The sequence below is a fragment of the Parasteatoda tepidariorum genome, chromosome 11 (genome assembly GCF_982258835.1).
Source record: "Parasteatoda tepidariorum strain Cologne lab strain chromosome 11, Ptep-v5.0, whole genome shotgun sequence".
In the NCBI taxonomy this organism is placed as follows: Eukaryota; Metazoa; Arthropoda; class Arachnida; order Araneae; family Theridiidae; genus Parasteatoda; species Parasteatoda tepidariorum.
In genome coordinates, this window is record NC_141765.1 from 82,079,307 (window position 1) to 82,102,410 (window position 23,104).

A 23,104-nucleotide genomic window follows, 5' to 3' on the forward strand; every position below is an offset into this window, starting at 1 on the left:
AGTTTTCAATAATCTATAGGCTATTAAAAGAAGGGCTACATCATTTGAAATTTTTAACTAAGGTAAGTAAATCTCTAATAGTTTTTCTTTTTTAAAAAATTCACACTAATAAGAGAAAATGGAATAAATAATAATTAAAGTAAACTGTATCAAAACATGTTATCTTGTATGAATGTGAGGAAACATTTTACAGTTTGATTTACAAAAAATTCCCAAGATGCACTTTTGATATTTTAAGACTTAAGTCCTAATTAATTATAGTGTGCCACTAAGTTAATTAAAATTACTGTTATAATAAAATTATTTTTTTTCTGCTTAAAGCAAGATTCTAAGTATTATTCGTATAGTCTATATTGATTTTGAAATAAAAATCATTTTTATTGTTAATTAATTATTAATTATTTTTACGTCTGATTCCACTGCTTTTCTTTTCTTTACATTTGATTTCCTCTATTTCCATCTGTTAATCACTTTTTCTTAATAAAATGAAGTGAAATATGAATAGAAACCATCTACATACTTGTTTAGGTTATTTTTAGAATAATCTATTTCCTTTCAGCAACCATATAAAATCTGCTTAACTATGCTGCATTTAAAGTTATTTGTATTAGAACATAAAACTGATCAATGAAGTTTTTTTTATATTTTTTATTTTATAAATTTATTTTATAAATCAGAGTAAAGAGTGGATCATAGTAATTAAAGTACTTCTCTCATAACTAGCTATTTATTTCACATGTAACATAATACTACAGTACGACCTCGAAAATCCGGACTTCTGAAATCCGGAAATCTCTAAAATCTGGACTCATACGTCCAGTTCGTCAGAAAAAAATTTTCAAAAGAAAAAGTTTAAAAAAATCACTTAAAATAAAAATTTTCATGCAAGAGTGCAAAACCACAACTCTTCTCCAACAATAAAGCAGTAGATGAAGAGGTAGGGGTGGGGAGTGAATGAAAGCTCATAGCTGATAAGGAAATTCCAGTCATTCTTATCAGATCTGTATAGATAACAAAGAATATAAAGGGGAATCCCCTCCTCCAACAATGAAGCAGTAGATGAAGAGGTTGGGGTGGGGAGTGAATGAAAGCTCATAGCTGATAAGGAAATTCCAGTCAATCTTATCAGCAAACTTATAATTATTAACAAAGTATATAAAGAGGAATCCCCTCAGGAGGAGGAATTCTTCTACCACTTTGTTTTTCCTCCTTGTGAAGAAAGAAAACAGGTTCTTTCTTAACCTTGAAGCTTAGGAGGCGGGGCCAAGTTCTTTCATCCCCCAACAAAAAAAGGATTAGTATCAGCTGGTACAGTCTAGTCTAGAAGCATCTGTTTCAGCGATAAGTTGAAATTCAGCTCGCGTTTTAAGCCTATATTTTTAGTTTTAATTGCTAATATTAGTTATCTAAACGATCGATTAAGGGGAAAAATGACGAAAGTTTGATTTTTAATGCCTTTTATTTATTATTTAAAGAGTATATTTATGTTAAAATTGACGTCGATGGTCTAATCGTTTAATTGCGAAATCGGCCTGGCAACTTCGAAAGTTCGATAATTCTATCAATTTAAGTAAGGTATCTAAAATCCGGAAATTTCGGAAATCCGGACCTTCCAAACCCCCCAGCAGTCCGGATTTTCGAGGTTGCATTGTATTAAATTATAATAAACAGTAAAAACATGGTAATTTCTACTCGTACAATTCTTGCTTAAAAAAAAAGTAAATGTCTAACACTAGAGCAGAATGATTTTATGTTGATTAGAGCTAAACTAGGAAATAAATTATATCACTTAGAGGTAAAAATTGATAATCTAAATTCTGTACATATTTCACAAAAAATTAACTCTACAAAATAAATAATGTTTTTTTTCTTCAGTTTACTCATTATTGAACATAATTTTTTTTAACAAAAATAAAATGCATTTAAATTTTTCTGGAGTACAAGATTTAGAAAAGGATATGCCAAATTCAAAAGACTGTTTGGTTTTGTCTATTCTCACACAAAGTGTGAAAAGACAATTAATCAGTAATTTAGAAAACGATTATTGGAATAACTATTAGGTTGTTCGGAAAGTAATTTCGTTTTTCCGACAGAGGATTAAATTGTATTTTTTTTAACCGAACTTCAGACTTAAGCCGCATTATCATTACATGTTTTGAGAGCTGATATAGCAAGGCTTGTGTGTGAAAAAGTTCAATTAATTCTATGCAGTAGTTTTTGGTTGGTGCCCTTTTAAATATGGAGAGCAATAAGCAGCATTTTCGTCATATTTTACTTTTTTACAATAGAAAAGGTAAAAATGCTGTTCATGCCAGAAAGAAAATAACCGATGTGTATGGAGAAGATGTATTGACAGTATGCCAGTGCCAGAACTGGTTTGCAAAATTCCGATCTGGCAATTTTAATGTCAAAGATGCACTACATTCTGGAAGGTTGGTTGAAGCTGAGAAAGACATGATAAAGGCATTAGTTGACGCAAATCGGCGAATAACATCACGTGATATTGGTGAGAGGTAAAATGTATCGAATTCAACTGTTTATGACCACTTGAAAGGCCTGGGTTTAACCTCAAAGCTCGATATATCGGTTCCCCATATTCCTACGGAGAGAAACTCGTGTCCTCGCGTTAACGTCTGTGATTCGCTTCTCAAATGTCACGAAAATGATCCATTTTTTAAGCGCATCATTACAGGGGCAAAAAATGGGGGGGACAAAAAATGGGTTGTCTATTACAATGTCAAATGCAAGAGATCATCGGGCAGAAAAGATAAACCATTTGGTGGGACTTAAAAGGATTATATATTTTTTTTTAGCTTTTACCGGATAACACAACAATTAATTCGGAAATCTACTGTCGTCACCTGGACAAACTGAATGATGCACTTCAACAGAATAGGACAGAATTAATTGACAGAAAAGGCTAGAATTAACCAACAGAAAAGGTATGCTGTTCCACTAAGATAATGCGAGACCTCATACAAGTTTGGTCAAGCTTTTACAGCTTGAATGGGATACACTGCCACATCCAACATATTCTCCAGATCTGAAACCTTCAGATTATTATTTGTTCTGGTCACTGCAAAACTTTTTGGGCTGTAAAACCTTTACTTCAAATGAAGAAGTCAAAAATCACCTGGATCAGTTTTTTGCCAGCAAAGACCAAAAATTTTATGAGTGTGGAATCATGCTACTACCAGATAGATAGCAAAAGGTGTTGGACCAGAATGGCCAATATATAATTTAATAAAATATTTATTTTTTAAACGAAAATTTTCTTTCATTCCCCCCCTCCAAAAAAACGAGATTACTTTCTAAACAATCCAATAACTACCGTAATTTATGGAAGAAACGCCGCGGCGTTTACGAGTTTAAAAGTTTTAATTGCGGCGTTTATGCCGGTTGCGGCGTTTACGATATTTTAAAAATAAATGTTACATTTTTCAAAGAAAATTTTTTTTTAAAATCAAAATAGTTGCGAATTATGACAAAAGATGGCGCCACTACCGATAACCAACCACCCCTTAAAGAAAGTGGGTAGATCTCGATCTAGTTCCCGCCAAACCGCGTGGTTGATAGCTCTTTCTCATTTTTTCTCACTTTGTTATACTTTAATTTACATTTTAATTTTAGTAATATTTGTAAAGCATTAATTTAGTATATTTAATTTTTTCCGATGCATCGTTGTTATGGACGCGATTTATAAACTGATATCTTCTTATTTAAATAAAAGAGGTAATTTCCAAAAAATAAATAAATAAAATTAAAAAAAATATTTATAAAATATAAATATGTAGTAATTCGGCACTTAATTTGACAAATTTTTTTTTTTAAAGAAATTTTTTTGATAAGAGAAAAAAAAATCAGTCATATTTTCTTCTTATTTGGAATTTTTTTCTCTTGAAGTAAGTAACTATATTTTATCTTTTAAAAATAAAAACATGAAGAGAAAAAATAATAAATCTGTATCAAACAAAACATAATTGAAAAGTAAAAACATCTGCATTTCCAATGAACAAAATAAAGAAATGCAAGTTGGGAGAAACTGATGAATCAATCTTGACAAGTGCTTTACTGTTTTTGTTCCCCTCCCCCATTTCCCTCTTCTGTTTGACCATAAATTAGCCACACCCTTTTGACATTGAAACTTCCTTCTCACTTGGTGTACAAAATGAATTCTATCCCTTTTGCTGCTTTTTTTCTTTAATTCGCTTTATTTATCTTTTTATTGCTTATTAACTGTTACTTTTTTGTTAACTTGTTTTTTTTTATCGTTATTAGTTGTTTGCTTCTTTTTTGTAGTTCCTTGTTAGCTTTTTATTTTCCGAGATAAGCGTCTTTTGTTAAAACAAAATGTTATGTAAAAGAAAAAACGAGAACAATGATCTCGCTCTGAAGAAGAAACGATTATTTCTTTTTCGGATTATTTCATCTTGAATTATTTATCCTTCGGATTATTTCTTCTTGATTATATCTTATTGATTATTATATTAATTAATGAAATTTCTAAAGATGGGACGTTTTTAAATTCACTCCATCATTATCTACAATTGAAACTTAGCTAAATTTATTGGTTTTTCTGAAATTAACAGCGTAATTGAATTATCGTAATATACGGGCGCCATATTGGAATTTCCGGAAGAGATCCGAAATTCTGCAAATTCCGAAATTTCGTCGGTCCCGTAAGTGCCGAATTTTGGGTCCTATACTGTAATATAAAAAAATCATTTATATTAAAGTAATATAAATATAGTTATTTAAATTTTTTACCTAACGAAGGCACCAACAGCCGATTGTAACATGTTGTTCTGAGCAGTTTGTCCAAAATATTCAATAGCAAATTACATTTTTGATTTTATTATAATTATACATTTATAAATTTTAATTTATATTTTAAATTTTAAACATTAGTAGTATTTATAAGGAATTAATTTTATATATTCACTTTTGCCGCTAAATCGTTATTATGGGTGCGGCGTTTACAACATGTGTGGCGTTTATCATGATTTTTTTTCTTTTAAGTCTCATTATCACAAGTGCGGCGTTTACGGTAGGTGCGGCGTTTCTTCCATAAATTACGGTACTATTTCGAACAAATTTTTTGCCAAATTTGAACTTTGGCTATAATATATAAAATAAAGTAACTACTAATACTAAACAATTTTCTTAATACTATACCATTAATTTTTTTCTTTGCTGCAGGTGTAATAGGAGACTCTGAAACAAACTCAAAAAATTCATTCCCCCCTCCAAAAAAACGAGATTACTTTCTAAACAATCCAATAACTACTATTTCGAACAAATTTTTTGCCAAATTTGAACTTTGGCTATAATATATAAAATAAAGTAACTACTAATACTAAACAATCTACATAATACTATACCATTAACTTTTTTCTTTGCTGCAGGTGTAATAGGAGGCTCTGAAACAAACTCAAAAAATTCTTTTTTCTTTATAAGGCGACTAGATTTACGCCCTGGTTTAATTTCAGCATCAGGAACTGGTGGATTGCCTTGAAATTTAGTTTCGAGATTTTCAGAGTCATTTTGTTTCTTTTCATTTACCATAACTTGACTAATCTCTACAGAATCATTATTCTTGGGTAGATGAATGTCAGTAGAGAAATCTAATGTATCCATTTTACTCATACACTCCTCATGTTTCATTAAATATGAATTCTCTTGCTTAAAATCATTGCATTCATTAAGGGATGTTTCTTTTAAAATTTTAGATTCTTCAGAAGCTTCCACTTTTAAATTGTTATCTATAGTTTCCATATTACCTGTGGAATTATCAGAGAAACTTAAAACATTATTGATAGTATCCTCAGCTTTGCATAAAGAAACAGAAATATCTTTTAACTGAAAAGCTTCCTCGAGCTCATTGCTCATATCACTATCTTTAATATCTTTCTTTGATGAATCATCTGAACCGATTTTTATCATCATATCAGGTTGGCTAAAAAGAGGAGGTTCATCTTTATTAACAATAAATCTTGTTATTTCTCGTTTGATTAATTTTTTCTTATTGCATTTTGTTACAATAGGAGATAATGGAATTATCTCTTTACAATCAAAAGAATCTTTTTTTCCCGGAGTGGATGGTTTAGAGTCAATAAAAAATGCCTGTTTTCTTTCATCTGGAGCATTATCAAAATTTTCAATTGATTTACAACTTTTAGGCATAGAAAGAAGCTTTGCTGGTTTAATTTTTAATTCTTGCAACTTCATTTGATATTTTGAATTTGCATTCTTAGTTGTTGCATTTGTTTCAACACTCCTTAAAGTAGCATTGAAAACATTTTCAGTTAACAATTCTGTTTTGATTCCCAAATTTTCTGTTTCAAAATTTTCAGATTTCATTTCTTTGATTTTATTAGGTGTGCTTTGTAATTTTAAATTTTTTAATGTACATTCAGAATCATCGAAACTATTATGCTTCATTGTTTTTCTTTTTTTTAATGGTTGCTGCAGAGTAACTATATCATTAGAATCACATGATGAACGAGTTTTCTTTGGTAATTTGTTTGAATCTGCAGAAAAAGTACTTTTTTGTCTCAAATTATAAAGTTCAGAAAGGCTGCTATCTGTTTGGCAGTCTTTTAGAATAATTCTTAACTTTTTTTGAAAGTCATAATTACTTTCATCAGAAATAAGAGGAATATCACTCTCATTCTGATATATATCCTCACACACAATTGATTCTTCATTTTTACTATCCTTCAAAATATTGACTGTCATAATTTCACTCAAAGAGTTCGTATTGCAATCAACCTGCATTTCGATAGAAGGAATTGCTGGTTGAATCAAGGAATCTTTTGCCAACAGAGTTTCAGAAGCAGATTGCTTTTTTTCTTCATAACTATTCAAAAAGAAAATTGAAATATAATATATTGCATAAATCAAAAACCAAAATAAAACATTTTAATTTAACAATACAAAACGAGTTTGAATAGTTTTCACTATTCAGTATGAATAGCTGAAAATATTTTGAAAATTAAGAGTAATTTAGATTTACTCCATATCTGCAACTATTGATTATATATTTAATGGTCAAAAAATAAATATTACATGTTATGAATAAAACATTTTCTACAAGAGCAAAAAAAATCAAGAATCAGTACACTATACAATTTTTTTTAATCCTTTTTAAACATGTTAGTGCACTCAACTATGAAAATGTTTCATACCCTAAAAATAACTGAAGTTAATAGCATGAGCCAGGTCAAAATCTGCCTAACTTAAAAATAGAAAAGTAATCAAAATCTCACAAAAGCTAACAGCCTCAGATGATGCAAAAAATTTTAGCTATTTTTTTTTACACAATCCTTCCCTTTACAGCTGTGGTGGCTCAGGGGATATAGCGCTCACCACCCAATGAGGTGAAGTGGGTTCAAGTGCTAGTAATGGCTTGTCGGTAAGAATTCAACACCCGGCTTGCACCAACCACAGTGCTGATGTAAAATATCCACCGGGATAGACGGAGCATGGGTTAAAGTCAACTAGCTGTCAGGCAAACCGTGGGAGGTTTTGTGGTTTTCTTCTACATGTAACACAAATGCAGGTAATTTTCATCAAAAAAATCTTCCACGAAAACAAACTTCTCATACTTGATCCAGGAATTCCCTTTACTTTCGAACTGGGTTCAATATTAAAAGGTTATGGAGTTGAACATTGGCAGTTGTGAACTCAAAATTGGGTCGACTGTTCAATAACGAAAATAAACCCTAGCCTTTGTACTTAAAATCTAGATTAAGTGGGCAAAGAGCAAATAAGAATATTGTTATTTTAATGAAGACAAATATATAATTTCATTGATAGATAAATTATACTATATACATGAAAGATATTTGCTTATTTTTTTCAATTTTGTCCATTTCAATTTTTAAAATAATCTATGTTTTATGAAGTATAAATTTTAGTTTCGGAAACTTAACCAACATAGCTTCCAAATCTCAAAACTAAATAAAAAAGAATAAATTCTAAAGACTGAAGCAAGTATACAGCCAAGAAATAGAAAAATCAATGTAAGAGACAAAAAAATTCAAAATTTAGATTTTTATATATTTATATGATAAGCTACCTGCTGCAATTTTTTCAAAAATAAATTTTCCTTAATCAGTTTATTGAAATATTATTTCAGCATTCACAGCATTTGAAATAGAAAGAAAATAGTTGTTAAGCCAATTTCCTCGAAATCTGTTGTGAAACACTTAATTTCCCGTTAATACACTTTTTTATTTAAAAGTTAAATTATTAAGATGCAAAGTTAAATTATAAGTTTGCAAAAAAATTCTAAAATAGCGGACCAAAATCAATTTGCTCTTAAAGTGATATATACTTCTCTTTTTTTAACTAATAAAACCAACTAAACTCAACGGCGCGACAGCCCTTGAGGGCCAAGGCCTACTGTGCCCATCTCAGTTTTCTTGACCTTGGGCTCTGGGGAGCAGGAGCAGATGTTCTGGTCAGGTGGTCAGCCGAACGCGGAACCAGCAGTGTTTAGTTCCCAAGCATGCTTGGTACTCATTTATCGACCCACTGAAGGGATGAAAGGCTGAGTCAACCTTGTCCGGCCCGAGGATCGAACCAGAGACCTGTGGTACGACAGGGGCGAAGCGCTACTCCTAAGCCACCGTAAATACACTTTTTTATTTAAAAGTTAAATTATTAAGATGTGAGCTCACGAATTTTACGTTAGAGAGTTTTTAAGTTCGCTTTCATGTGCAATACAATGCTACCAAAACTTATTTTGTTTTTCTTTTTTGAGATTAAAATGCCTGTTTTCTCCTTAATAGTGGCTAAAATTGGAAGTGCGAAGTATGCGACAAAGCAACTTATGCGATAATTGAAAATTTTAGATATGCTGTGGATGCAGCGTGTATGACAAAGTGGCTTTTCTACCAAAAATTACTGTATTTTAAATAAAATTATTACAATTGAATAATCTCAACTGTTGTCTATTATATTTTGATAAAAGTCTAAATCTACAAACCTAATTAATAAAAACATATTATGGTATCTACACATTTGCTGAAAACAAATTTAGAAGGAGACTAATACAATAGAAAATCCTATATCCGGAATCGTTGGGAGTTCGGCAAGTCCATAAAATATATTTTTCGTGATAATAGGTCTTTATAATAAACAAACATCAAAACAAGCCTCATTCAAAAAAAATAATTTCAGAAGTAAATAAACAAAATAGGCAATAGACGAGACAGATATCAAAGTTTGAATGAATTTAAAACGATAATGAATGTTTAGTATAAAATATATTTACAAAACAAATACATAAAAGTGAGAAGATAAGTTGAGTTTTCACTTTCATTAATGTTTTATTATCAGATAAAAATAATATTAAAAAACAAGCCATTCAAAAAGTGTTAAGAGTAAATTAATCCGATTTATTAAAAAATCTAAAACAAGGAACAGAATTGAGTAGATTTTTTAATGAAAACATCAATATAATTTAAAGTTAAACAAATATTATTTGCTGATGTTATTTTTAAACATTATTAGTATACAACTTCATAAATAATAATTAGAACCTCTATCCAATATTTGAGTGCATGGCCCAGAGTGGGCAATAGGGCTGGAACGGCAATCCTACAACTTTTCAGTAAACTTTCCGTGAAGCGGGATATTTATTTGCAGTGGATTCCGTCCCACGCTGTTCTATACGGGAATGAGATAGCTGACTTGCTGGCAAAACTTGGCACAAATGAACCTCTGCCGGAAAGTTTGGCACTCACATCCTTGGAAATTCACTCCATTAGAAAGAAAGGTGTCCAGCTAGTCTGGAATACTTCCCCACTACATTTCTGGTACTCTGGGGATAAGCCGGGTCGTGCTTTGACCTTCAGAGGTAATAGAGGCAATCAGACCGTGCTCACTAGATTCATCAGTGGTCACAGAAAGTGCATGAGGTATAAACAGCAGCGAAAGGACTATCCCACCTGCAACAAATGTTTCTCCAGTGCAGACAGCCCGGCCCACCACCTCAGCTGTGTGGATTTTGAAAAGGAGTATTTTCTGAGCGACCCGGTCTTGTTTTTTGATTTCCAGAGGGTGAATGGATTCAGGGACCAATGGGGATGAGAAACAACAACACTTCATTAATATTCAAAATTGATTCTTCCCAAAGTTTACTGCTCATCTTTCAACAACTCTTTTAATGTGCTTATTGAGAAAGAATAAATGTTGAATTTGGGGCTAGGCTACCAACAATGCCAACTGTCATCTATCCAAATGTACAGCCAGATAGAATCGAGTTAACAAGTCTTATGTACTAGTGAATTGGAAGTAAATAATTGTAATGATAGCTACACTACAATACTCCTCCACTAGAATTTTATCGGGGCTAGAATTCGAAGAATGGATATCACAAGTTGATTCATTGCTGTTTTCAGGGATGAGATTAGCCAAAACGCAAAAAAGCTGAATTTCCACGATAGTAAATTTTACGCAAGCGCAACCCTTTAACAATAAATTCCAGACAGTTTAAGGTAATAAATAATGTGTTGACATACAATTGTGTACTAATCTATTATTATAAAAACGATTACATTGATACTTAACATTTAGTGAAAAATAATTACCAATTGAAAAAATAAAGCTGGAAATTATATTTTTCCTCAGTTCACATAAGAGACAATTACTACTTGAAAAACTACCTGGTTTAGCAAATGAAAACTACTGAGAATATATATTAATATTTCATTTCTTTTAATAAATACTGTTATGTGATTTATAGCAAATATATCAGTAATATTACTTTTTAAATTATATTGGAAAAAAAAAACTTTAACAATAGACCGAATCATTATGTTCATATTATAGTCTAATCTAACTACAGCCCTCTGAAACATATCAATAACAGTGAAGTAGAAATATATAGTAACTCCTTAACATACAAAAATTGCTATTTTAGTTTGAAAAATTACATGACAATCAGCAACTGTTTAGATAATTGTTTCTTATTTGATAAGAATTTTGCATTTTATAGCATAAATAACAGCAATTATAAATAAAATTTTGATAATGAATTAACTCTTTTTCCCCCAATTATTTTTTTTAATTAAATCCCTTTTTATGCGATTGCTTTTGTTTGCTATATCTTTTATGTTTGCTATATTTAGTCGTTAGTCCATCTTCAAACATCTTGTGACAAATCCTATTTTTTCTTCTTTGCAAGCACAGAATGTAAGTTTTGAATATATTCCCTTCCAGTTTCTCTGATGTTGTAACACTTACATGTACTAATAATCATTATTAGAAAAACAGTCACCTTTATAGTAACTAATTAAGAAAAAAATTTACTTCTTACAAGAATCGCGATAGTTGATCTTAAAATTGCGTGAATATGAATAACAATTATGGATTTTGAAATCACATGAATATGAAACTAGATATACGATTTTAAAAATGAGAAAATACAAACTGGGATATAGAATTTTTAAAACGCGTAAATACAAATCACGATTCATAATTTTTAGATAGCTTAAATACGAATCATGATGCGTAATTTTTAGATTTCATAAATAAGAATTATGATGCATAACTTTAAGAATGCGTGAATGCAAATCCCAATGTCTTATTTTAAAATCTTGTATAAATACGAAAATCAATGTTTGATATTACAAACCACATGAGCAAATCAACACATTGAATTTTAAACTTGCGTGAATAAGAATCACTACATAGGTTTTTAAAAAGACGTAAATACGAATCACAATATCGGATTTTTAAATCTCGTAAATAAGAATCGCAACGTACAATATTCAAATTGCGTGAATAAGAATCGCAACACGCAAATATGAAAAGCTATGTTTGATATTAAAATCACGTGAATAAGAATCGAGATATTAGCAGATTCCAGGCTTGGGACCTCTAAAAGGCTTGTCAGAAGCAGCCTTGTTTGAACTACGAAAATCGGATCTATCTGGAGGGCGGGTAAAAAATTCGGAAAATCTTATGTGCTGCGTGTAAAAGGGGAGAAAATAGGTCAAATAAGTAAAAATGAGAAAGGATTGGTAGCTATGTAATTTGAATTTTCTGTTTCTCTTTGAAAATCGGTGAATTTTCTGAAAAAGCGGAATACTTATAAAAAAAAATGAAATTTTTAGAAAATCTGAATTTTTGATAAAAAAAGCTGAAATTTAAGAGATAAAAGTGAAAAAGCGGAAATCCGCTAAAAAGCGGAAATATCTCATCCCTGTGTTTTGTGAAACATCAGGAGAGCTGTATTAAGATCACAGTTGTGTGTGGTCTTTCCTAAGCTGCTATTAGCAGTCGAGTGTGTACATGTAAAGTGAAAACTCATTAAAAATTCTTTTAAAAAAAAGTTTTTAAGTTTTAAGTACTTTTCAATAACTTTCGATTTAAATTTATTTTAAATCTAAGTCACACTTCAATTAGTAATATAACTTGTTTGAATTCAAGTAAGCAAACAACAAGAGTATAAAAAAAAATCAGAATTTCTTCCAATTTTAGGAAATTTTGTAAAATTTAATAAAATATATCAAAACTGAAAAAAAATCTGATTAAACCTATAGAGGTGGCAGTTACATGCATTCTTATTGCATAAATATAAAAAAATAACATACGAATCTTGGCAGATAAAGGCATAACTATGTTCCATCTGAATGAGTTCTTCAAGAGTCTCAGGAGGATCCTTGAAGGCCTTAAAAGTAATTTAAAAATTTTATGTAACGATGTATTAAAACAGTTCAAAAATATTCTAAATTCTTGAAAGGTTTGTTTTCAGAGAGTAATAAAGATTAAACTAAACAGCATAAAAGCTAGACACAGCTATTCTGTGCAAAGTTTGAAAAAAATCTTTTTTTTTAATTGAAAAAGCTCACCTAGATTTTCCATCAAGTATCCAGGTTTTAAATGAAAAACCAAAGCTTTTTTTCAAAAGTGCTTAGTTCTAAGTTAGTGCTGTTCATAAATTAGTAGTTTTCCAAAAATATTACAAGAAAATACTTAAACATAACACAAATTTAAACATTTGGTCACATTTTATTATTTTTTATGGCATAAACAATGTCAATGAAGTTATTTTCTTTTATGCTCATTAAACAAAACATTATACATATTTATTCAACAAATTAATTTCAAACAATTCTTAAAAATTAAAGTTGATTGCCTTTTTATTTGCAATAAATATTTAATTTTAAAAAGAATCTCATTATATATTCATATCCTTTTCATTCTAAGAAATTTTATTTGTAAGTTTTTTAAAATCTGTAAATACCTGGTTTACATTGATGTTTCTGAACTAAATTCAATTCATTAACTAATTATTTAATTTATTCTTTTCTAATTGAATAACTAAAAAACTCTTCTGTAATCACAACATGTCAGGGGGTAATTAAAAGAATAAATAAATGAAAAAGAAATAACACTTTATCGATTCGAATTTTCATTTTTCATACCTAAACACACACATGTAATTGCATTTTCATTTTGAATTTGGCATACACACATTGTTTTAATTTTAAAATTGGTGAGACGAATGAAAAAAGTCAGGGCTAAAGAGAATAGAAGGACTAGTTCACTCCGCTCTTAGAGCTGAAGCTACGATTTCCCTTCTCATGACGTCACTGTGGCCACAGATCTCGGAGATCGCAAGCAAAGATATTATGATAACTTTGCATCTTTCTCTCTGTAAAAATAAGTTAAGACTTTTTCTGGTTATTAGATTTCAAGCTTTACGTAATTAACACATTATTTCCATTCTTAAGCATAGTTTAAAAAAACTTTAATTCCTAATATATTGAAAAAATACCATTTTAAACTTAAAAAAATATTTTACTAGTTGGCGAAAATGACGCTATAAATACTTTATTTTAAAAAGTTCAGTTTTAACTTTAACTATTAAGAAAAATGAAAGCATATATCGACACTTTTTTATCAACATATTCTTTTATAACAATAAGTTGAGTTAAATTTAAAATCCCTGATTTTAAAATATGCCGTTAATAGCAATTTGTTCATACTTAATCATTAGGAAACATCAACCTTAAACGCTAATTACTGAAACAAAATAATAATTTAGGTTCATAATGACATTAGAAATTTTACAATTGTTTATAGATTTTTAAATTTAAGACGATATAATTTATAGATATTTAAATTCAAGAGAATATAATTTTTTAAAAAATCATAAATATTTAGAATAACTACAATAAAAAATATGTTATGAAATTAAGAGAATTTCAACTATATACTATATATTTTATTTATACTTTTTATTATGTGATCTTTGATTTTATCCATTTTTTAATTTTTTCACCTGCCTTTCTTTTTGATGTAACGAGGCAGTTTCTATTTAGATAATGAATTTTTATAAAAGTTCTTAACGATAGAATAAACATACTGCTGTTTTATTTTAACTGTGTCATTTCGGAAGCCATTCTTTACATAGTTGATCATTTACTTTAGGGAACATGCGGAAAATTATATTTTTCCTCTTGTTTTTCTATCAGAATTTTTGCAAGTTGCAATCGCGCAAACTGGCAATTCATTAATAGTTTTAAATTTTTGTAAATTCACTGCAAAAGCTGAGGAAAGTCATTATAGGAAATAACATATGTCTAAGAATATTTCACAAAAAGAAATGCTCCAATATTAGTTAGAACTAGTAAGGCCGAACGCTCTGTTCTTGAAGTAAAAGTGCGAGCTTTGCGCCAAAGTGATGTCACTAGAGAAAATCGGAGGATTGGCGCGGCGAGAGTTTCCTCAAAGGAGTGAACCAGCCCTTCTAAACTCTTTAGCCCTGGAAAAAAGCTACCTTAAAAAAAAAACAATACAAGCAATTCCAAGGGTTGGCAAGCAATAGTAAGCAGGAGGTATGGCACTTAACATGAATTAAAAATGAGAACATAAGTTTTTGAGTTATTTTATGTCGAAGATCTTTTAAATGCACCACATAATTTAGTTTAAAGAAAATATTAACAGGATAATTAAGATTTTGAATAATATGATTTTACTTTTTGTAGTTACAACCTCAGAGGATGAACAACATATCTTACTTTGTTTAAATTTTGGATCAACATTAAAAATAAGGTACAAAAAAGTTAGTTTTATAGCTATTGCAATAAAAAGCAAAGTTAACTGTTGATGATATGAGTAATCAGTAAAATAATTGTGGTAGCAAAGTGGGGACGATGGTTTCTAAAGGGCCAGATTACTGCATCGGCAGATGGGACAATTGCAAGAGTCTCATATTATAGAGTAATAAAAACTGAAGTTCAATCACCAGTGGCAGCTTTAACCGTCACTATTCTCACAAAACTAATAATACTTGAAATGTTAATTTATATGACTGTTAATCTTTTTTCTCCTACTATAAAACATATCATAAACTAATGATACAATAAGAAAACTAAAGATAACAAATTATTAAAAAAACAGTTTAAAAATATTAAATTTGGATAAGTGCAAATTTATCATTATATTATTTAACAAAAACCTAAAAACGATTTTATCAGGGACATTATTTGAGTTCAAGATTGCTTTGAGAATCCAGCAATATTATATTTAAATATTTCATTAAAAGAAATAAAGAGATTTTCTGATATTTTAAATTTTTAATTTAATGACATTGTCATGGCACTTCAGATAAGGTTTATATTTTACATTTTAACGAGTACCAAATGTGAATTAATTTAACATCTTTCAATCTTATTTTACTTTGCTAATATTTTATTGGGTAAAAATTTGTTAATTATGGAAGACATAGATTGAATAATATTTAGTAAACATATAATGAAATTATTTATTAATGGAATGTACCCGCATACTGTAGAGATAGGTTCTTCAGGATATGTTCTAAAACTCAGCGACGCGACAGCCCAAGAGGGCCAAGGCCTACTGTGCCCATCTCAGTTTTCTTGACCTTGGGCTCTGGGGTGCACGAGCAGATGTTCCGGTCAGGTGGTCAGCCGAACGCAGAACCCCCAGTGCTTAGTTCTCAAGCATGGTTGGTACTCATTTATTGACCCACTGAAGGGATGAAAGGCTGAGTCAACCTAGCCCGGCCCGAGGAGCGAACCATCAGGATATGTTCATTTGTATACAATTATTATCATTATTGAATGAGTATTTCTGCATGATGATTAAAAACTTACATACAGTAATTTCCATTACACACGTCAAAGTCTACCTGTATTTCAAAGATAAATCATATTGATGTGCAGTGTATTCACCAGTGCGGCCTATACAATGATTTGATTTTTCTGCGGGCTTCATACTATACCTCGGCCATCAATGTGGATTTAATCAAAAAATGTTTGAAAATAATGAACAAAGAAAATGGATTACCATAGATGGATCTGATGGATTGCTGAATACCTTTGATGGATTGCTCAGAAAATAGTATATTTTTCTTATTTTTAACTAAAAAATATTAGTTAAAAATGAGATTAAAATATGATTAAATGCGATTAAAATATAGCAGGGTAAGGTATGTTTTTAATTGACGATGAACTGTATGACAACAATTACGAATGTTCCACAGAATCCAATTTACAACTTGAGAATAATTGAACGCTTGTTTGTGCTATGGAGATCCCGAAGAAATGTATTCCGGATTAAAAACAATCTCGAAAAGTAAAAATTAAAAAATCTAACGGCGATGAAAAGGCACGAAGCTTGAATTGAAACTTAAATTCACATCTGCAAGAGATTGTTCTCGAGAGTGGATAAAGCATATTTGTCGAGAAGAAAAAAATTTCTCGCCAATTTTATGTGTTGTTTAGCTTCCATCCCCCTTTCAAGAGATTTGTTCTTAGAAGTGGATGGCTGGACAAAGCATGCTAGTCTAGAAAAGAGTAACAGAATATAAAAATTCTTGTTTTTTTTATTGACAAAGTCACCAGCGTCACATGATCAACGCATGAAGCTTTGCCTCCATTTCTATCTATGCAACTGCAGCCAGTTAGCAGTTTTGACTTTCTTTTTACATTTAATTTCTGAAGTTGCATGTGGAATCTTGAGTTCACACATTTTACGTTAGAAAGTTTTTGGGTTTACTTTCATACGTGATACACCATTGCCAAAACTTGTTTTCTTTCTTTTTTGTGCTTAAAATGCCTGTTTTCTCCTTAATAGTGGCTAAAATCTATTATGGATAAAATTGGAAGTGCAACATATACAGCAGTGTGGGCAAAGCGAGGAATATAAAAAATTTCCAATATGTTTTTGAGGGTGCAGTGTGTACTACTGTGTGGCCTTTTTACTGAAAATTACTGTACTTGGAATGCTTAGAAAACAAAATTTTGAATTTTTTATCTTTTTTCTTTCATTTTAAAAAGCAAAACGTAAAGATAAAAGTTGATAATTGATTTACATGTAAGACATATAATGAATTCATACATTGAAAAATACAAATGAACATACTATGATCTACAAAAAGATGTGTTTTACTTCATTAACGTATACAATGCTTCTAAAAATTCCACTTATTAACTTTAAAGCAAATTATGTTTTTATTTATAATTTAAAATTAATCACAAAACATATTATACTTTACATTTTAAAAAGAATCATAACAGTAACTTCATCATTATGCAAGTCATAATACATTTTGAAGGAAGAAAAATTACTAAAATAATTATTCTAATAACTATTTCATTTATTAATGCCTTTGTTAGTAATCAAGCAATACTTTTTCAGTATATACTACAACTTATTCTTATATTTAGTCTATAGAATGCATGTAGGATATATTTGAAAAAATTCACTTATCTCAAGACCAAACTGAGCCCTTTAATGAAAAAATAAATAAATAAAAATATATAAAAAATTAATAAATAAAATGAAAAAACCCACTTATTCCATGGCAAAATTAGGTTTTTTCATTAAAAAATAACTGGATTTAAAAATAAAAAAAACAGGTTTTGGCAAACGCCGACAAGAACACATAAGTGAAAGATATTTAGCGTCACATAATAAACTTTATATCATAGCATCATGACTTGGGGATAAATTTTAGACAATTTTCCTGGCTGAATTCACAGAATTTTCAATTTTAGACTTGAAAAACATGAGGAAAACTATTTTTCTTAGAAGTCACCTATTAACTTAAAGTTGAGAAAGAGCCAGAACTAATGCTTTGAAGGCTAAATATAGTATCTGTTTTGTTGAACATTTAAGTGATTGCCACGGAAGTCATTTTTTTAGACAGTCAGAATTTTTGCAAATTTTTTGTAGTTAAGCTATTTTTATTTTAAACATGACAGGGCCAGATGTTAGATGTTATTAAAAATTACTTCAAGAGCAAGATATTAAAAATCACTCTTTATATCTCTAATTTGAATTATATCAGAACAAATTATTATTGCATACATATTTTCAAAGTATAACATACATATTTTTGAAAAGAAACTTTTTTATTACTTCTCAAACTTAAAGAAACTACTTACAATGACACATTTTTTTTCTAAATATATGTCTTCAGTTTGCAAAGTTATTTCAGGTTCAACAATGGATTTGATTGAACTTAATTCAGGCCTAGTAAATAATTCAGGGGCTAGAAAAAATATTTTAAAATTAGATCAATTAAAAGATAAATAATGGAAACAATTAAATGATTTATATAAAAAATTTCTCTTACACCCAGAACAGGTCTGTATCTAACCCTTTAATGACAGCTTTTTTTTAATTAAACAAAAATGTTTATTTAGTTCAAAATAAAAAACAGTAAAATAAAAATATAGATATAATTCACAATTTCAGGGGTGATTGTGAGCCCAACTAAAAAATCCTGAAAATTTCTTGAGTAAAATCATTAATGACGAATTTCAAAAAATTATGTCTTTATAAATTTAAATCATTGATATTTTCAAAACATGAAATTCTAAATAAATTATATATAAATGCAGCATAATTTAAATGAATAATTTTGTATAAGTTTACTTACATCTCTAATCACATTTATTATTCTACTAGAAACAACATTTACAAATGAAAAAGATGTCAAGTATAAATTCGAGTTCTAATATTTTTAAATAAAATATACAAGAATTCTTATACATAAATGTGATCAATGATTTCTTGAAACTTCCGAACCTTGGATTTCTGGAAACTTCCGAATCGCAGTTAGCGAAAAATCCGGATTTTTCCAGGGCACAATCATCTCTGCAATTTATAGTCATTTGTTTGTATTTTATGAAATAATTTATATACTTATCAAGTTTAAATCTTATCTTTTTTGCAAAAACTTATCACATATGAAATTCTAAACAAATGATTTCCTTTTGATTTATATTTAGAATGTATACTAATGGAAATAACAATTTTGATAAACTAGGCAGGAACACAACAGCCATTTTGTTTCTCAATATTCAGGTCATAGTAAAAAGTATTTTTATGTCAAACAAAACAAATTTAAAAAACTCTTTCAATTATAAATTAACAATAAGAAAATGGTCAAAAACAAAAAAGCAGTAATAAGCATACAAAAAGAAAGGAAAGGTAAAAGTTTACTAACTAAAAAATGCCCTAATTATTAGGCCAAAAATTTGTATTATAACAAGGTTATAACAAGCACATAAAAACATTTCGTTAAATATCAACAAATGAAATTTGAAAATAAGTGTCATGAAATTATTTCTAATTCAATATAGTAGGACCATAAAAATATTTATATTGTAGAAGAGAGAATTCTTTATACTGTATGTCATGTAGATGACACAGGGTAGGCAAAAAGTGGGATACTTATGGATGTCAGATATTCATAAAACATATCAAGAATTATATTACATACATATATTATGAATTTTCTTATCAAAATTCGCAAAAACCATGGTATACTTTAAGGACTATTACAAAACTAGTTCGTGAAATAATCTAAAAGTATTTTTAAATAACCTAATTCAACCAGTATATCTGCTTATGATATAAAAAAAATGTCAGTACATTTTATAAATAGAAGAAATATTAGGTTACAGTTGTTCAAACCCTGAGGCATTGAATGATTAAAGATAGAGCTTCAGCCAATTCTGATACAGCTGCTAACACTTGTTCCTCTTAAGATTTACTTAGCTTTATTTCATTTCTTCTTCTGTGTCAGAAATTTCTGAATTATTTAATTAAAAATAATAAAATTTCTGAGACAGAAATAAATTTCATTTTTCTTTACTTTTGTTTTCCCAAGACCCGACAACGCAGGCCATAGATAAAGAGTGAACAATAAAACAGCCTTCAACTCTAAATTCCATTTTTAATTTCAGAATAACTTTATTTACAACAGAAAGTTTTATTAGCTTTCAGTAAACTTTTATTAAATGGAATACTGAATAACTTATAATAGTATAAGGTTAAGATACAATTTTATAGCTGTTACATAAAAAAATAACTGTTATTAATTAGTTAATATTCCCGAAAAGCAAAATTTATCTAAATTTGTAATCTAGTTAAAGACTTCCTTAATGAATTAATAATGGTACAAAATTCAACCTTATTTGATTTGTTACTGCACTTGCTGAAAATAATAAATAAGTGTATGACCCCTGAATTCATCACAAAAAAATTTGAACATTGAAAAAAAAACATTTAATTATGTTTTATTTTTCATAAGATGTCTGCATTCTCAAATAGTTTGAAAACAATGAATCCAACTAGTAAAGCTTTTTGCCTCCATCATAACAAACTTTGTTTACTGATGAGTTATAACTTGTTAATTAAAGCAAAAAAAAAACAAAGTTTAAAATTTCAGTGCAGGATCAAATCCATTTTAATCTAAATATTATGACAAACTGATTTTATAAATAAAAAAAGTAGTCAAAACTTTAAAATAAAAAGTAAAGTTCTGCAAAACACCACCCTGAATAACTTTTGTCACATATTTATCTGTTTGAATAAAATTTTAAATTTATCAATTTTTAATTACATTTTATTATAATAATACATTGTTAACAATATATACAAATACATAATATGACAATATATACAAATACATAATATAGCAATATATACAAATACATAATAAAGCAATGTATACAAATACATAATATAACAATATATACATAATATATTGTTATTATGTATATAACAATATATACATAATTTATACAAATTAGCTGACAATGAGCATGTTTTATAAATTCTTTGCTAGAACATTTGCAGCAATTATTCACTTGAAATGAAAATATAGATTTGGAATAGTATTATAAAAATTATCTTGATGATACCCATCACATCCTGATATTTTAAAGGCCTATCTAAATATTAAACCTTCAATATTTCTGATGAAAACTTATTGAACACAAAGAAAATGACTTGTACAACAAATATTTTCGTATCTGCAATCATTAACTGACACAGTATAATTTCTTTATACATTCCATGTATTATTAATTGCATTTGTGAAAAGAAATACACATTTAGGGGTTATATTATGCTCAGTACTTCCTCCTCAGATAACATAAATTTTCAATTCTTTATAGGCGAAATTTTTGATAATTAGACACCCTTACTACACATATTCAAATCCTCAAATAAAATTAGAGAATTGACAAGAATTGGAAAAAAAGAAAAACAAAAGAAAATTTCGGCCACAGATTTGAACCAAACACCTCCTGAATGAAAGATTCAAAATTCGAATGAAAGGCTCCCATGGTGCCTTTGGAGAAACATAGTTGATGTAAATTTTTTCTTTCTATTACGAAATATTAAACCGACTTATGGGAATAACTAAGTGATCATTCAAATGGCGGAAAAAATGGAATATTTAAATTCAGTTCCTGAAAATCCAAAATGAAAATTTTATATTACTTCCTCCTCAGCAAAAGAAAATTTTAAATATTTTGAAAACACTAGATTTAAGACCATATTATGGTAAATTGTAAATTATAAAGAATTGTTTTACTCTGCCAAGTATTTGAAGAAGAAAGTTTTCTTTGGAAATAGATGATTGGCAAATAGTTTCTTGATGTTTTGTTATAATTCTAAAACCAATTTTCACAAATTAAATAAAATTTCACTTGGCTTGATCTTCTTTTAAGCTAATTGCAATTGCTAACCATTATTGCCCAACATTGACATTTTGACTTCTTCTTATCCCTTCTTTAAATACAGTGAAATCTCCTGTTATGGACATTCCTGCAAAACAGACGCCTCTCAATACGGACATATTTTTAATTCCCCGGGAGTCTTCTATGAAGAAATCACTATGTTCATTCTCCATAAAGCGGACATACGCATTTTACCCATAAGTCACCAGAAAGAGGAAGAGAAGATCTACCAAGACCTTCAAGTGAGTGACCGTTAGTGACACTCCTCCTCTGGAATGCAAGAAAGGAGGGAGATTTGTTTTCAAAAGAGCACAACTGAGTCCCCTCTCCCCTTTTTTCCTATACAGTTGGCTAGAAAAAGAGGCATTTCCTGGAACCTTTTTATTAGAGTGTTAGGGAAAGAAAAAATACTGTGAAAAAGGGTAAAAGCAGCAAACATTTACGTGGTGGGGGAGTCACTTTCAGTCACACATGAAAAAATAAAGAGAACCCAATCAGCATGTCGCGCCTTTATGCTTGATTGATAGCCGATGATCAGAGAGAAAATAAGAATTTGTCACTTCCTCGCCCTCAACTTGAATGACAAATAAGGAGGAAATGAATTTTTCTCCTTCACCTACCCACCTTAATGAATGACGGGAATTTCCCCTTCTTGCCTGAATCATTCTAGAGCAATTAATATTTTCATAACTGTCACATTTTTTCTCCTTTTCTATATTTTGAGCAATAATTATTTTTTTTCTAATCAATGAACTTGACTCAACTTGAATGACAAATAAGGAGGAAATGAATTTTTCTCCTTCACCTACCCACCTTAATGAATGACAGGAATTTCCCCTTCTTGCCTGAATCATTCTAGAGCAATTAATATTTTCATAACTGTCACATTTTTTCTCCTTTTCTATATTTTGAGCAATAATTATTTTTTTTCTAATATTTCGCTTTTGTTGGATTAGATATAATTCTAATACTAAAACATTATTGCCTGAAAAGTACTTTTACTTCTCAGATTCAGATTGTTTATTAGATTGTTTTGTTTACCTAGGGGGTTACCTTGCAGTAATATAAGGAAAAATATAATA

At 29.3% G+C, this 23,104-nt stretch overlaps 1 protein-coding gene across 6 annotated transcripts in view; it reads right to left on the reverse strand.

Moving 5' to 3' along the window:
• Window positions 1-23,104, reverse strand: part of pps (protein partner of snf) — a 153,774-nt gene that overhangs the window by 100,361 nt on the left and 30,309 nt on the right. For 5 of the 6 annotated variants that reach the window (XM_043049286.3, XM_043049290.3, XM_043049287.3 and 2 more), the window contains 3 exons: window positions 18,432-18,538; window positions 12,606-12,682; window positions 5,382-6,859 (listed from right to left, as the gene is read on the reverse strand). In XM_043049286.3, the coding sequence (XP_042905220.1) occupies window positions 5,382-6,859; window positions 12,606-12,682; window positions 18,432-18,538 (1,662 nt within the window). The remainder of the gene's footprint in view (window positions 1-5,381; window positions 6,860-12,605; window positions 12,683-18,431; window positions 18,539-23,104) is intronic. The other variant, XM_071187837.2, reaches the window with a different exon arrangement.